This window comes from Papio anubis, chromosome 6, assembly GCF_008728515.1.
Source record: "Papio anubis isolate 15944 chromosome 6, Panubis1.0, whole genome shotgun sequence".
In the NCBI taxonomy this organism is placed as follows: Eukaryota; Metazoa; Chordata; class Mammalia; order Primates; family Cercopithecidae; genus Papio; species Papio anubis.
In genome coordinates, this window is record NC_044981.1 from 166,420,872 (window position 1) to 166,438,087 (window position 17,216).

Genomic DNA, 17,216 nt, shown 5'->3' on the forward strand with positions numbered 1-17,216 from the left:
TTGTAGGGATAGGATTACCACCCTGGAGAATTAATGTTTTTTTCTTTTTTCCTCAGTACTGTACTGGCAATTGCTGGAGAAGATTTTGCAATTGTTGCTTCTGATACTCGACTGAGTGAAGGGTTTTCAATTCATACCCGGGATAGCCCCAAATGTTACAAATTGTAAGTAAATATTTCTGAAGACATTTCACAATGCTTTTGTATTGATTTAATGCCGTGAGAGTTTCTACTTCTAATTGATTTGTTTCATGAGTTTTTAAGTTGCTGTTGGGAGCATTTTTATTAGAAAACCATTTTCTAAGTTAATGTTTCCTAATAATTCAGTGTGCAGTCTTAAAAATATTTGCTATATTCAGGGTACCAAAAGTGCTTTCGGTAACCTAAATGTGTTCACCCCAGCATTTTACCATGAAAATTTTCAAATGTGCAACAAAAGTAAGAGAGTTTCATAATGAAAACTCGTATGCCATCACCTAGATCTTACTGTTTGTATTTTACTATAATTACTTTATCACTTTTTCCATCTATACATTTGTCTTAGTCCATTTTATGCTGCTGTAACAGAATGCCGCACACTAGGTAACTTATAATGGACAGAAATTTACTGATTTACAGTTCTAGAGGCTGGGAAGTCCAAGACTGAGGGGCTGGCATCTGGTGAGGGCTTTCCTGCTGTGTCTTAACATGGTGGAAAGCCAGAGAGAGAGAAAGAAGAGCGAGCGAACCCACTCCTGTGATAATGTCCATTCGTGAGGGCTGAGCCCTCAGGACCTAAACACCTGGTCCCAACTCCCAGTACCATCAGAATGGCAATTAAATTTCAACATGAGTTTTGAAGAAAGCATTCAAACCATAGCACCAGTAATCATTAAAGGGTATTTTTTTAAAATCTGCCTCCCCACACTGTTTTTTTTTAACTTGAAACATTTGTTTTAGAAATATCCTAAGCCATTATATCCATAGCTCAGTTTTAATAGGCTAGCTGTGTTTTTCCTAAAACATGAAAATAAAGCCAAAACTTAAAAAAAAAAAAAGCCTGCATAAATCAGCTAAATACATACTGCAGATTAGTAGTGGTCTGTATTTAACAGTTTTGGAAATACTTATAAATGGTCATGAATTCCTGGGTTAGTTACAAAAGTCTGTTAAACTTGAATTGTAATAGGAATGAATGGGACTTAGGAGGTTTAGGTCCTTTGGACAGGCCCTCCTTGTATTGTAGGAAGTAGGTACAGAAGAAAAGATATATTTTCTTCCCTGGTCCCAGGGATGGCCCACATCTTATCCCAAAAAGCAGTGAAGTTTGTTTTCATCTTTCCAGTTCTCTGTCCACTTGCATCTTCTGATACCCTTTTTCTGCTTTCTGTTTATAGTGCTCTCGTGTTACTTTTTTTTTCTCCTTGAGGATGATACTTATACAACTTGAAAGTAGTAAATATTAGAAATAAGATTTTAAAACAACTTTATGGATACCATCCTTGTACTGGCTTTTACTCATCTTTTAAGTGTTGCTTTAGTTACATTTGCTGCTGAAGTGAGCCCTTCTTTTTTTTTTTTTTTTTTTTTTTTTTAAATGAAACACATCAGGTATAGAGAGAGAGAATAAGCACAATACAGCATTAACGAATGCCTGTATATATCCCTCATCCCATGTCCTGTGGGCGGACCTAGAACTAAGGTTGCTTCTTCTAAACCTGTTTGAGACTGTATTCTTTGCATGAAAACTCCCATTCCTTTGATGCACCTGGATATTTGGGAAAAGCATCTTAAAGTTCTAAGATTTCTGTCTTTCCCTGTTGGTATTGTCCACCAATCTTGTTAGTAAAGGCAGTAAAGCCTTATAGGGAATTGGAGTCTTCACCTCAGTGCAGTGAGGTTGGTGGTGGGGATAGAGTAGGTGATGTTAGTGATGACCCTAGAAGTGTCAGCTGCTCTCCTAGTAGGACAAGTATGGTTTGTGCGAGTCATTCATAAGTTTCCAAAAGGAATTATGTGGCCTCTGCAAAATATTGTGTAGGTTTCTTTATAGATTCGTATCAAGATCTAGGAATTAAGTTTTGAAATACATGGTTGAATTTGTATGTCTATACCAAATTTTAGTCCTTTCCATACAGATGGACATTTGGCTTTTGTTTTGTTTTGTTTTCTTACGGGGTGCTATTTAAATGAATGCTCACTGGTGAGTCTAGAGCATCCCTCTGCATGCTGGCATAAGTATATTGACAAGATGGATTTCTAGCAGTAGAATTGGTGGAAGTGGTGTGTATTTAAATTTTTAATGGATACCACCAAATTACCCATCTAACAAGTTAATCAGTTTATACTGTTTCCATAACCTCACCAGCATTTAGTTAGGTGTTTTTAGCCATTATGATTGGTTGAAATAGTCTCTTTTTTAGATTTGGATTTCTAAGTAACATAGAGGCTCTTATGTTTATGGTGACTTAATGTCTCTTTTTTCTGTGACTTGTCTGTTCATAGAATGTTACCCTTCTTTTCTTTGTGTCATTACTGCTTTTCTTATTTGTAAGAACTCTTTGTAGAATTAAAATTAGGCTTTGATGGTAGATGCTACCAGTATATTTTCTTAGGGTTTTAAAAAGCTATTCATAAATTTCTCTGTAGAGTTTTATGTAGTCAAATTTATGAAATTTTTCTGTGTGGCCCTTGGATTGTGTTATATTTAAATCTGCCTTCATGAGGCTAGGTGCAGTGGCTCACACCTGTAATCTCAGCACTTTGGAGGCCAAGGCTGGCGGATTACCTGAGGTCAGGAGTTCAAGACCAGCCTGACCAACACGGTGAAACGCCATCTCTACCAAAAATACAAAAATTAGCTGGGCTGGTGGCAGGCGCCTGTAATCCCAGCTACTTGGGAGCCTGAGGCAGGAGAATTGCATGAATCCAGGAGGTGGAAGTTGCAGTGAGCCAAGATTGTGCCACTGCATTCCAGCCTGGGTGACAAGAGTGAAACTCCATCTCAAAAATCAATCAATCAACCTACCTACCTATCTTCCCCAGCCCAAGATAGTAAAAAAATTCACCCATGATTTATTTAGTCCATTCATAGTTGCATTTTTAAGGTCTTTGATCCACCTATAATTCATCTGGACTGAGGGTGAGATGTAGGAATACAGAACCCCCTCCCCAGAAGGGTGGCTGCTTGTCCCATTACCATTTAGGAAATAATGGAAATAGGGGTTTTAAATTTAAAATTGCCGAAGATATGCTTTGCTCTACTACCTAACCAGCTCCGTTTTCTGAAATGTACTTTTTACAGAACAGACAAAACAGTCATTGGATGCAGTGGTTTTCATGGAGACTGCCTTACCCTGACAAAGATTATTGAAGCAAGACTAAAGGTAGATGCTTTTGTACGTTTCTACACTATTTCAAATTAATAGCAGTTCATTAAATTCTTTCAAGCCTACAGCATGACTGTTGGTCAGAATAGCTAGAGAGTCACTAGGTTAGTAGATGAATTACAAATGTATGCTGGAAATGAAATGATATCATTAAGGCAGGGTCATTAAAGTACCATAATGTGAAACAGCAGGACATTCCATTTGTTAGTCTTGTATCACATGAAGGGTTCTCTACCCTTTTAGAAGTAGCCTAGGAGGAGTTCTGAAGATACTCTTACCTCAAAAACAAAGCAAATCAATTTCTATGGCAGGAGAGAGCCCAGAAAAGATTTGACACAGGAGCGTGGTTTGCATCACTATCAGCTGACAAGTTTTTCCTCTTTACAATGCTGTGCTCTTAGTTGGCAGGGTGCGTGAGTAGAAATATGAAAGAATGAATAAGCCAGGAGCTTGGACGAGAGTCACAACATGCACCATTAACTTCTGTCACCTGACAGGCTTCAGTTGATAGCCAGCTGCCGGAAGTCAGGGGTGATCACCTTCTGTTTTGCCTATTTGTGAATAACACTTGAAATTATTTACACTTACGAGTGGTTACTGGAGTATGTAATGTATTTATTTAACTGACAGATGCTTTTTGAATGTGTAGAAAGGATTTCACTCAGTATTTATTGATTGTTAATACTTTTTTAGAAACTTATATTGAAAGCTATAGTGACTTACATTTACTGGCATATTGATATGATAATTGCTAATGTTTATTTTATAAATGGGAGTTAGAAGACAAAAGTAAGCATGTCATTGTTAATAAAACAAGGAATGGTGAATTCAACATAATGCACACCCCTTCCTAAAGTTTTTCTCTCATACTTCGTTAGGTGGTGAAGTAAATAAATGTTGGTGCTTGGTTTCAAAATGAAATGGAATGAATTTTTTTTTTTTTTTTGAGACAGAGTTTCGCTCTTGTTGCCCAGGCTGGAGTGCAATGGCATGTTCTTGTCTCACTGCAACCTCTGCCTCTTGGGTCCAAGTGATTATCCTGCCACAGCCTCCCGAGTAGCTGAGATTACAGGCACCTGTCATCACCCCCATCTAATTTTTGTATTTTAGTGGAGACAGGGTTTCACCATATTGGCCAGGCTGGTGTCGAACTCCTGACTTCAGGTGATCCACCCACCTCGGCCTCCCAAAGTGCTGGAATTACAGGCGTGAGCCACTGCACCCGGCCTATGAATAATTTTTTATAGTTTTTATCTTGGAAAGACATTCCTCTGTAAAAATCTTACCCGTTACTTATAGTTCATTTCTAATCATTTTTCAGTGTTTTGACATTGTTTAATTTTACGGTACTAATTAGGTATCTGTCTATTTATTTAGATACAGCTTCTCGCTTTGTTGCACAGGCTGGAGTACAGTGGTGCAATTGTAGCTCACTGTAGCCTTCATCTCCTGGGCTCAAACATTCTCCCACCTCAGTTGAGATTACACGTGTGAGCCACTATGCCTGGCCGTTAGGTTTCTCATTAGAGATGGCTGCTATATGGTTAACAAAAATTGGTGATCTTGAATTCATTTTATGTTTATAATTTTTGTGACGTTTCTCTACCAGTGGATAATGTAGGGTTCCCAAGGGTGTAGTAAAACTAGGATTTGCAGTCACTGTATTGTCATGCTAAGACCCTGTGTTGGATGCTTGTGTTCTCTACTGGAGATGTTTGAAGGATCACAACCACTGCTGTGTATTAAAATCATGCAGAGTAAGGGTGCTGCCCTGTGTCTTCTGTTCTCACAGACATCTGCTCCACAAAGAGAGGGACTTACATCTGGGTTTGATCAGGGGTTGGCATAATTTTTTCTGTAAAGGACCAGATAGTAAATATTTACAGCTTTATGGGCCATTTGATCTCTGTCATGACTATTTGTTTCTGCTTTTGTAGTGAAAAAGCAGCCACGGACAATATTCATAGAAATAGGGGGTAGGCTGATTTGGCCCCTGAGCCAAGCTACAAGGGTCGTTTGCTGACCCCGGTCTATATGCTGAGTGAGGGAGAGAGATGGATTTAAACCCATCTTCCTCAGGCCATTTCATGTGCCCTCTCATGGACATTAGCTCTTGGATTAGCAGTACCCAAGAGTACCCGAGATAAGGGTGGTATGGAAAATAGAGCCTTTAAACCAGAGAGCTGAGGGCAAACTTAGTATTCCTTCCCTTAAAGTTTTATCTTAGTAATACTGTGTTGGTTGATCATGAAAGAAATAGGCATGCTTTCCCCTTTCACTCACTTTATACTGTTGATTGTTCTAGTCTATAATAGCCTCTGCCTCTGCATGCCTGTTAACTTTCGTCAATAATTGCAGATGTATAAGCATTCCAATAATAAGGCCATGACTACGGGGGCAATTGCTGCAATGCTGTCTACGATCCTGTATTCAAGGCGCTTCTTTCCATACTATGTTTACAACATCATCGGTGGACTTGATGAAGAAGGTAGAATTCCTTTTTTCTGGAAAATGGTGGGGAGGAGGAGTTATTATGTCCTAGATGTGTGTGTCTCCACCTAGAGTTGAAAAGAACCATAAATACCATCTGACACAAGTCTCATTTCATTTCTGATAATGAAAGTGATGAAGAAACTGAAGCTAATATGCGACATCCAAAGACACATTAAAGCTCTAATAGTGAATGTTGAGCAGCCGGTTATTTTGCTGTTTTCTCAGGATCTTGCATGAGTTAGTAGTAAATAATTAGGCATTTTTATCTTATAGAAAGAAATGACCTAAATGTGATTCTGAGTATTGAAAATTTTTTTATTAACATACTTCAGAAAAGTTTTTTAAAGGTTTTAGAAGTCATTTGGGGTGATTAATAATAAGCATCTATTCCAGTGTTTTCAGAACTTTTTGAAACACCTCTTTGATTTTCTGTCAGAGTGAGACCAGGAGTCCCTGAGAATGTTAGTCTTGTTACTTAATATTCCATCCTGTTTTTGATCCAGAGCTACATTACCCCGCATGGACACCAATGTTTTCCACCAGTTCTTGTTTGGATTGGCTTCTGGTTGCATCTAAAAAACCAAGTACAATCTCCCAGGACAGATCTATGTCACCATTTATAGTAGTCCATTGAGATAAGAAGTTACAGAAGTGTCTAGACGAGGACATCGTTGGTGTAAGCCCATATTCTGTGTTCCTTCTGGCTGAACTTGTGGCTGAAGTAGCCCTAAAAGTGGGGGCAGAGGAATTCCTATAAGGGACTGTCCTGAACCTAGTTGGGGTTCCAGAACACTAAATCTCAGGGTAATCAGTCAAAAGCATTTAGTGCTGCAGCAGTCCTCTCAGCAGACAGCAGGAAAAGATGTGTCCAAGGAAAGGGAGTTGATTTGAGTGTTTAAGGAATTTGGTTCAGGGCCAGGGATAATTTCTCTGTGTTTAGCAACAGGGGTAATTTCTCAGTGTTTCAAGCAATAGCCTAAACAACATTATCAGTGCCTGGGAATGTTCAAGGCAGGCCTTGGCTTGGGTCAGAGCCTCCAGGGGAATACATGCAGCTGGCCACATCACAGAGCATCTCAGTTGGACACAGAAAGAAGCAAGGGGACTGGGGACCCTAAATCCTGTGAGGGATTCTAAGAGGAAAGAGCCAGGCTTCATTTCAGCGCCCTGCCTCTCAGGTGTTGACTCCTATCCCTTTCTGTTCCATGAGCATTTTCTTTGCGTGCTCCATCTCTGACTCAACATCCACCCCCATACACAGCCTTAGGGAGCATTTTGATCATTTTACCTACCAAGGTTTAGGTGTAGACAAATTAGGTTGACACAATTTCTTTTTAAGGCTTTCTTTTTGAGACGGAGTCTCGCTCTGTCGCCCAGGCTGGAGTGCAGTGGCCGGATCTCAGCTCACTGCAAGCTCCGCCTCCCAGGTTCACGCCATTCTCCTGCCTCAGCCTCCCGAGTAGCTGGGACTGCAGGCGCTCGCCACCTCGCCCGGCTAGTTTTTTGTATTTTTTTAGTAGAGACGGAGTTTCACCGGGTTAGCCAGGATGGTCTCGATCTCCTGACCTCGTGATCCGCCCGTCTCGGCCTCCCAAAGTGCTGGGATTACAGGCTTGAGCCACCGCGCCCGGCCAAGGCTTTCAACCTTACTTGAAAACTAAGAGAAAAAGCGTAGAAATAGTAAAAATAGAAATGAATTACCCTTAACCTGGGTAATTAGATTCTAGCTACAAATTAATTTGCCTAACTTTGCATGCTGGATGCTTCTGGTGTCTTTTTTGACTCACGTTATGCCTGGCTTTAATGTCAGATTAATAGATTCAGATTTTAGCAACATTAAAAATAGGTGCCGTTGAATTTCAGCAGGCCAGACAGCATCCTTTGAGTTTTTCCAAGAGTTAGAGAGTCTAATTTGGGAAAGCTGATACCTACTAAGCAGCAGACCTAAGATTCAGGTTTGACTTTGTTTCACGTCAGAGCCCTGTTCTTTGATTTCCATGTAACAGTGTTGCTAGTTTTGGTGACAACTTTAAGTGTCTCTAGAACTGTCTTTCTAAGGTTGTCTGGTTGACTTTAAGTGTTCTTTAAACTAATTGTTATTTTATAGGGGAATTTGTGTGAATAATAAAGTAGTCCTCTATCTTCTTTTTCTATTGCCCTAAGACATTTTTCAACTCTTTTACCTGTATTTCCTGGTACTTACCTCCATTTTCCAAAACTCTGTATTTATACTGCACTCTTTTGAGATATCTTTTGGTGTTTTCTTCTGGTAGATGATGGTTCTTAGTTCAGCTGTGTCCTCTTCCTCATTAGCATCCTCCTGTAACACATTACACTTTTGATAACATAGACCTTTAATGTTTTTACATGACTGGATAGATACTGATCTTTGTTGCGCCCAGTAGCATACATTCATATTTTCTTTCTTGTGTAACTCATTTTTATTTTTTTCTCAAGTTAACTATCTCTAATTGGCTCAGATTTCTTTAAACTTTTTGTCAGGTCCTTGTACATTCTCTGAATACAATTCATCTGGTTGTCAGACCTCACATACTAGGTGGATCTCTTTTCCCCTTGCTCCAGGATGGACCACCGCCATCCTGAGATTCCCCCGTATCATGTGCTCTCCTCTTTCTTGATTTATTTCCTTATTTTAGAGGCTTACCTCCGAAGAGATTTTTGAACAAAACAAAACCGGACCTTTTTGAGACTTTGCTTTTAGGATCTTTTCTTTACCCTGGCATTCTGAAATTGTATAGTGATGTTCCTTGCCTAGAGTTTCTTATTTATTGTGTCCTCTTTATCCACCTTCTCTCCTCTCCTCCTCCCCTGCCCCTCCCCACCTTCTCCACAGCCACCTGGATTATGACCCGGTACTTTATTTTTGACTCCACATGTTACCCATCTCTCTCTTTTTTCTTCTACTTTATGAAGATTTCCTTCCTTTTAGCTTTTCATCCTTTACTGATTGCTTTTATTTCTGGTGTCATTAATTTCCAAGAGCTGTTTCTAATTTTTTAGCTTTTTTAAAAAAAATCCTGTTTTTGTTAGATGTTTTGTACTTTCTTTGTATATTTCATCAGAGTGTTTTTTTTTTCCATGTTGTATGTTCATTTTTGGCCTTTGTCTTCTGTGTTAGAGGCTTCGTTCAACTTTCTGATTTTTTTTTTTTTTTGGCTGTCCATTCACATTGAAGTGTTGTATGAAAATTTGATTATAAAAGTCCTTGTTTATATAGCTTGTCAACTGACAGCCATTGACTGGGTGCTTCAGTAAGCAGCATTTTCTTCAGATGAAGAATTTCTTTAATCCTTTTTCCTGGGGTGAGGTGGGACTACAGGAGGAGAAGCCTGGTTGGCAGCTTTTTAGGCCTCGGAGGAGGGAGGGGCCTGATGGTCTGTGTTTTGTTTACGTCAACTTTCCATTTCATGTGTTTTGCTCCTACCCTTTGCCACTCTAGAACCTGGTCCCCTAAGTCCAGAGCCTCTGCTGATGTCTCAGGAGACTTCATTTACTGTCTTCTGTGTTGGTGGATGCAGGGACCTGGAGAGCAGTGCTCCATATTGAAACCTTGAGGACAGCAAGGTCCACAGCTCTTTCCCTTGGTGTCAACCGCTGTCGGCACTAACCTCTCTGTCTTTACTCTCTTAGCTGCTGTCATGCCTTTTAAAATTTTTTCTCCCAAATTAAAAGTGGCTTTAGTTTTTCTGTAGTGAAAATAATCAAACAATCAGTACATGTTTATACATACACTCGTGCAGTTTATATAAGTAGGACTTTGGTATCTGTTTTTCTGTAACTATACATTGTCTATTATCAAGGAGATCTAAGCTGTATGCATAGTGATTTTTGTATTTAATTAAATTTTTTTTCTTCTGTTTTTGCTGCTGTAACACATAGTTTTTAATAGCTGACTTACACAGTATGGCTGTACCATCATTTACCTAACCAGTCCTCTAAAGGACATATTGGCTTCCTGTTTTCTTGATATAAACAATATGATGAACATCGTTGTACATACATTTTTGTGAACTTCTCCAATTATACTTGTCTTGCTAAAATAGACTTCTAGTAGTTGAAGTATTGGGTCAGATAATTTTTTTTTCGTATTTTGTTGACTGTACCCTTTCTGAAGGACACACCAGTACCCCTAGTACCTGATTTTATGTAACCTTCCCAGTATTAGAATTAACACATGTTGAAACATATTTTTCCCCATTGAACAGTCTATTATTTTCATTTATATATATTTTTGGGCATGTTTTCATATGTTTGTTGACTTTATAAATTTCCTCTTTGGAGACTGATTAATGTATTAACTGTTGCCCATTTCCTTATTTGCAGGTTTTTTTCTTACTGATTTTCAAGGACTGCATTCAGCTGTGTCAAGTGTCTGTAATACAGACGCCCCCAGGAGTGTTGTTTGTCTCTTTGGGGCAGTGCCTTTTGCTACACAGAAGTTTCTGTGTTTCCTACAGTCTAATCTGTCAATCATTTCTTTATGACATTCAGTTTCTTGCCTTGTGAGAAAAACCTCCCATCCAAAGCTTACCTGTGTTTCTTTTAAGACTTGTCTGATTTTTTTACATGGAAATTATTGTGCTTTTTGGATTTTACTTTGATGAGGAAAAGCACTTTGTAGTCAAGATTCATGCCATTCTACATTTATTTTTATTTTTATTTATTTATTTTTGCTGTTTTATACTGATTTTAGTAGTGTCTCTCTTCCTTCTTCTAGGGGATCTTTAAAGCTATGTTCTTGGACGTAGCCCACCCTTTCTTCGGTTTGCTTTTTAAATTTGTTGTGTGTGGTTTTCTGACATAGGTCCCATCCTTGGGTAAAGCTTTTGGACCTCAATTTATATGTGGCCCATCATCCTCATGAGAGATATAATCATTTTTTTGCCTTTACACCTTACATCTCTTTCTTTTTTTGTATATTAAGGTTAGTGGATTGCCTGCTGTGATCTCATGTCTTGTCCCAAGCTTGCTTTCAGCAAAAATACTTCCCACAGTTTCTTAGGTGACCTCAGATGGTGCCTTCTCCATCAGAGAATTCAGTTTACACAATTTTTTTTTTTTTTTTTTTTTTTTTGACACCAAGTCTCGCTCTGTTGCCCCAGCCGGAGTGCAGTGGCGTGATCTTGGCTCAACACAACCTCCGCCTCCCGGGTTCAAGCGATTCTCCTGCCTCAGCCTCCCAAGTAGTTGGGACTACAGGTGCCCGCCACCACACCCGGCTAATTTTTGTATTTTTAGTGGAGACCGGGTTTCACTATGTTGGCCAGGCTGGTCTCAAACTCCCGACCTCGTGATCTGCCCACCTCGGCCTCCCAGAGTGCTGGGATTACAGGCATGAGCCACCGCGCCTGGCCAAGTTTACACAGTTCTGTAGTAGGAAACATACAAAGCTAACAGTGGCAGTTGTACATGGTTAGTATGAAGATTGTCCCTATATCACATCTCCCAGGGTACTGAGTTCTGGTATATAATGTGTTTTCCAAATCAGTTATGTTTTTAAAAAATCATACATTGTAAATGATTCGTGATTTCTCATACCCAGAACACAGTTGTTTTTAACAGGCCTTTTTAAAAATTGTAGAATTACCTGTGTACTTTTTAATAAACTCGAATAATATAGAAACATAAGAAGTAATTCCTTTCTTTTCTTGCCTCTAATTCAGTGCTGAAAGATAACCAACCACAGTTTGTTACTTATCTTTCCAGACTTTTTTGTGCTTGTACAAAGAGTTTTCTTTTAAACAAAAATAGTATTGTATTATACATGTTACAGAATTCCCTTCATTTTACTTTGTCTTGCGGATGTGTCCCTTGGACCTGTCTATATACATAGGTTGTGCTTTCCTTCAAGTTCTCCTCTTCATTAGCTTAGGAGAGCCAAGATACAAAGACTTTCTTATAAATTACCGTTTGAGTTTGGTTGATGTGCCCTACACAAACCTCACTATCTCTCTCTGTGTTCTCCCTACTCTCTTGTGGGTCCTTACCTACTCCCATGGCTTGGATTATTTTTGTGAATTCTCATGGCTTCCAACTCTTTTTACATCTGCAGTGGTTAATTTTCTTGCCATCTTTACCTGAAGATCATAAAAATGCCTTTCTCCCTCTTAAACTCACCCTTTCTTTGTTAATATTGTATTTTAACTCCCAATCATAGTTTACCCTTGAACAACACACCAACACAGGGGTTGGGGCTGTCTGCTGGGTGGCACCTGTGCAATGGTGCCTTTGCTGGTCGTCACCTGTGCGATGGTGACTGTGTTCTGGGTGGCACCTGTCCTATGGTGACTGTTCTGGTTGTCACTTCTGTGACGGTGACTGTGTGCTGGTTGTCACCTGTGCGATGGTGATTGTGTTCTGGGTGGCACCTGTCCTATGGTGACTGTTCTGGTTGTCACTTCTGCGATGGTGACTGTGTGCTGGTTGTCACCTGTGCGATGGTGATTGTGTTCTGGGTGGCATCTGTGCGATGGTGACTGTGCTGGTTGTCACCTGTGTGATGGTGACTGTGTTCTGGCTTTCACATGTGCAACAGTGTGTGTGCTGCAGCTGTCACCAGTGACTGTGTTCCAACTGTTCCCTGACGTTTTAGCCAAGGTGATAGTCCATTTTGTGTCACGTTTTGACTTGATTTATTTTTGTGATGATTTGGGATTGTGATTGGATGCCATCCTTATGGATACTATTTTCTTCTTTAAGGAAAGGGGGCTGTATACAGCTTTGACCCAGTAGGGTCTTACCAGAGAGACTCCTTCAAGGCTGGAGGCTCAGCAAGTGCCATGCTACAGCCCCTGCTTGACAACCAGGTAACGATGTGTGTCTAACTTGTCATAGTATTCATTTGAAGTACTTTTCTCCAAGTTCTCTTCATTAGCTTAGGAGAGCCAAGATATAAAGACTTTCTTATAAATTACTGTTTGAGTTTGGTTGATGTGCCCTACACAAACCTCACCATCTCTCTCTGTGTTCTCCCTACTCTCTGGTGGGTCCTTACCTACTCCCATGGTTTTGACTGTTTTCCTGTATTCTCATGGCTTCCAACTCTTTTAAGTCTGTAGTGGTTAATTCTCTTGCCGTCTTTACCTGAAGATCATAAAAATACCTTTCTCCGTCTTACCCACCGTTTCTGTGTTACCCAGTATTGTACTTGAACTCCCAAGCCTACAGTTGACCCTTGAACAACACACAGGAATTGGGGTGCCAATTCCCCAAGCACTGGAAAATCCACATATAACTTTCGACTCCCAGAAAACATTACTAATAAGCCTACTGTTGACTGGAAGCCTTGCCAATAATGTAAACTGTGGATTATCACGTGTTTTATATATGTATTATTTGCTGTATTCTTATGAGAAAGCAAACTACAGGAAAGAGAATGTTATTAAGACAATCATAGGAAGAGAAAATACCTTTACGATACTGTATTTGTTGATACTGTAAGTTTACATCATCTGTTTACAAGGAGAATCATCTGTCTGGAGTGGTGGACAACCACAGCTGCAGACCTCAATCTACAGTACATATCAAGCAAGTCAGCCTTTTCTTGTAATGTCATAACTTTCCCTGCTTTTTGGGGAGCACTTCCAGCACCACTAGTAGCACTTTGTTTGGGTCACTTGTTATTTAAGGCTTATAATATTGCACTAAACACAATGAAAAACAAAGGAGAACCTTGAGAGATCACTTTAACTTCTTGTAATCAATTTATGTGTATTTTATGGTAGTAAATGATTAATTAGTATCTACATATAGTTTATACATTTGTGACATACCTTTCTCTTAATTTTTAAAATATTTTTAGGCTACTCGGCTCATCTGAGTTTTTTCAAATTGTTGCAGATCTCCAAAATCTCCAAAAATGTTTCAGTATGTTTATTGAAAAAGTTTATGAATAAGTGGACCTGAGCAGTTGAAAACCGTGTTATTTAAAGGTTACCTGTATTTCTAAGTTGTCCCTCTTCTTGATTACTGCTGGCTAAATTCAGACCTACATTATTAGATTATTGGATTTATTTCCTAACGTCCTTTCTGCCTACAAGCTTACTTCCCTAATTCATCCTGCTCAGTTTTCTGAAGTGTGTTACATATAGCTACTCCTCTGCTTATTGCTTATTGACCTCAGCTCCTGTCACCCACTACACCCAGACCCTAACTCTGCTTTTCTCAGAAAAGATGTGCTTTTCCTGACTCCGTCCCACATCTCCAGTCTGGAATGTTCTGTGCTCTTCAGTGTAGCCTTCAGCACTCACCTACTTAAAAGTCCTTTCTGCTGAAGCCTTTCTTCTTCTAGGAGACTTAGTGGACAACTGTTGGGGCTCTCCTGGCTCTTAATTTCTTCTTAGTTATAACAATTCTCTCATCACTTTGCTTGCATATGTCCACCTCTCTAGGTCATGTGCTCCTCAAGAGTGAGAGCTTTGCCAGTGAACCCTTGTCAGATTTCTGGTGTGTGTGATTCATCCAGGTCTGGAAGGGTCTTCATTCAATCTGAGGGACATTTTAATTTTGTGTAGCATTTTCATCACAAATCCTCGTACACATGAGGGTGTTGGGAGAAACTTGAACCTTTCCTTTGTGCTTACTGTCACCTGACGTCTCACCCGCGTTTCCTGTCCCACCAGGTTGGTTTTAAGAACATGCAGAACGTGGAGCATGTCCCGCTGTCCTTGGACAGAGCCATGCGGCTGGTGAAAGATGTCTTTATTTCTGCAGCTGAGAGAGACGTGTACACTGGGGACGCGCTCCGGATCTGCATAGTGACCAAAGAGGGCATCAGGGAGGAGACTATTCCCTTAAGGAAGGACTGATCTGTGTGCTGTTGTCACCAATCAGTTCAGAACTGGTTGATTTTGTACTTTGGAACTGTACCTTGGATGGTTTTGTTTATTAAAAGAGAAACCTGAAGTACTCATTGTGCTGTAACTTGTCTTCTCTAAGCAAGACAGAGATAGGAAGTAGAATTTCTTTTAATTTTCTTCATTTTTCCCACCCTTTTCTATTTTTCCGAGATTTTTTTTTTTTTTTTTTTTGCATTTTAAGTAATGAAAACAGGTCATGTTAGTTTTCCCTTACACTAATGAGCTAGGAATTTATCTGTAAAAGTTAACCTTCTGGGCAAACTTACCTTATGAAGAGGGCTCTGATATTTATTCAGCCAGCTTGCCTGAAGGGCCCTTTCAACCATCCCTAAGGGAGAGTATTTTCCAGGGTTTTATTAAGACTCTAATGGTTATAAATGAAATATCTTAAGATTTTTCACTTCTGGGATTGTTAAGCAGTCTGGAATAGCTATTTTGTAGAAAAATCTTCAACCAAAATAAAATTGTAAAAAAAAAAAAAATAGGCCTTTATACAAGCTTTAGCCAGAAATCTGGGATAATTTTTGCAAGCACTTTAGTAATGTTATAATTGAGACCTAAGTTTTCATAGAGCCAAAATTTTTGTTTTAGATCTATTAAATACATTTTAACTCCATTATAATATTTGGGTAATTTTCTTGTTGTTGAACAAGTCAAATTATACATAACATGGGAGTTATTGTTTGCTTTGTACCAGAGCAACCTGTGGTATAAATGGAATTTTACTAAGTTGGTGGTTAATCTTAGATACCACTTTTGTTTATTTTGCCTTTTATAAATAATTTAATTCAAATTATCAAAAGCTTCTAGTAGATACACATTGTAAACATTTATTGCACAAACATCAATGCTGTCACTCACTATCAGAGGCATTGGGGACACAGTGGTAAGACCTGCTTCATATTTCTCTTACAGCATCTGTATGAGGATTCTCCAAAGACTCAGAACCAATAGGATGTGTTTGTATATAGAGAGATGAGAAAGGGTTTACTAAAGAAATTGGCTCAATTATCGAGACTGAGAAATCCCACGCCTGGCTATCTGCAAGCTGGCGAACCAGAGAAACTGGCAGCATGGCTCAGTCCAGGTCTGAAGGCCTCACAACCAGGTAAGCTGATGGTATAACCCTTGAAGTCCTGAAAATAAGGAGTTGGTTGTGAGGGGTTGCTAATCAAGTCCCTGGCTCGAGGAGAAAAACGGTGATTTCTTTGTCTTTGCCTTTTGGTTCTATCTGGGCTCCATTCAGTTGGATGGTGCCTGCTCACACTGAGGCTGATCTGCACTCAGTCCACAAACACCTAGGCCAGTCTCCTCCGGAAACATCCTCACAAACAAACCTAGAAGTAATACTTTACCTGCTGTCTTGATATCCCTTAATCCAGTTAAGTTGACACCTAAAATTATCCCAATGTCCCAACTAAAAACTAGACTATCCCATTTCGGAACTACATTTTTTCATCTTTATATATATTAGGTGTATTCTTTTTCTGAAAGATTTCCCATTTTGGAGTTTTCTGTTTATGTAAAGTTGTATATCTAGGATTTTCTATAAGGTTCTCACCTCCCAAGGTTTATAGGGAAGTTCTACAAATTGAGGAATGATTGATGGCACATAATTAGTGTTTCATGATTTTTTTTTTTACCACCTTCAGCTAACATTGTTTTAATCCAGTGTTGCTGTAGACTTTGAACATGGTCTCAGTTTTGGAGTCAACATGACTTAGTCCAGAATGTGCTTAGCACGTGGCTCCTAGAGCTAACCTGGCTACTGATTATGTGGGTAGCTTTTATAGATCATTCAGGCACATTCCTTGTGTGAAAAGAAAACCTTTGATAAAGATTAGAAGTATGATTCATTCTTGAGAGTTAGCCTTGAAGATTCCAGTGAGAAGCTGTTCTTATGTAGAGACTTCCTCTTCATTACTGCCTGCAAGGGGATTGGAAGTATCTGATGATATTATAAATGATTGATGGAAAACTGCTTGAGAGGTTGGCCATGACTCCATTTATACACACTGAATTCATGTAGATGTTTGGATTTGTCTTAATTATCAGGCAGATGGCATAAATACTTTCTGGCAGTCTGCTCAGAGGGGCTGTGCTGACTGGGTAGGTTAGAAACAAACTCAGCCTGTAGTTGCCGGGTACCACTCGTGCCTCCGTATTTCCCATGCAACCATAGCTCCTGCTCTAGTCACAGTGACTTTGCAAGCCTAGCCAAGAAGAATGTAGACAACTTAGTAGGAAAATAGTATTTCTTACCAAAATGTCTCAGCCAAGCACAGTGGCTTACGCCTGTAATCCTAATACTTTAAGAGGCTGAGGTGGGGAGATCACATGAGCCCAGGAATTTGAGACCAGCCTGTGCAACATGGCAAAACCCCCTCCCTACAAAAAATTAAAAAATTAGACGGGTGGTGGCACACGCCTGTAGTCCCAGCTACTCAGGAGGCTGAGCTGGAAGTATCACTTGAGCC

The 17,216-nt window shown here is 39.6% G+C and overlaps 1 protein-coding gene across 2 annotated transcripts in view; it reads left to right on the forward strand.

The window, feature by feature from the left end:
- The window catches only part of PSMB1 (proteasome 20S subunit beta 1), a 59,410-nt gene that overhangs the window by 4,438 nt on the left and 37,756 nt on the right, over window positions 1–17,216 (forward strand). Inside the window, exons 2-6 of one of the 2 annotated variants that reach the window (XM_003898422.2) lie at window positions 57–164; window positions 3,283–3,364; window positions 5,726–5,855; window positions 12,581–12,687; window positions 14,503–14,790. In XM_003898422.2, coding sequence (XP_003898471.1) covers window positions 57–164; window positions 3,283–3,364; window positions 5,726–5,855; window positions 12,581–12,687; window positions 14,503–14,688 — 613 coding nt within the window. In that variant the 3' untranslated portion in view covers window positions 14,689–14,790. Of the gene's footprint in view, window positions 1–56; window positions 165–3,282; window positions 3,365–5,725; window positions 5,856–12,580; window positions 12,688–14,502; window positions 15,848–17,216 lie in introns of those variants that run through there. The other variant, XM_031667592.1, reaches the window with a different exon arrangement.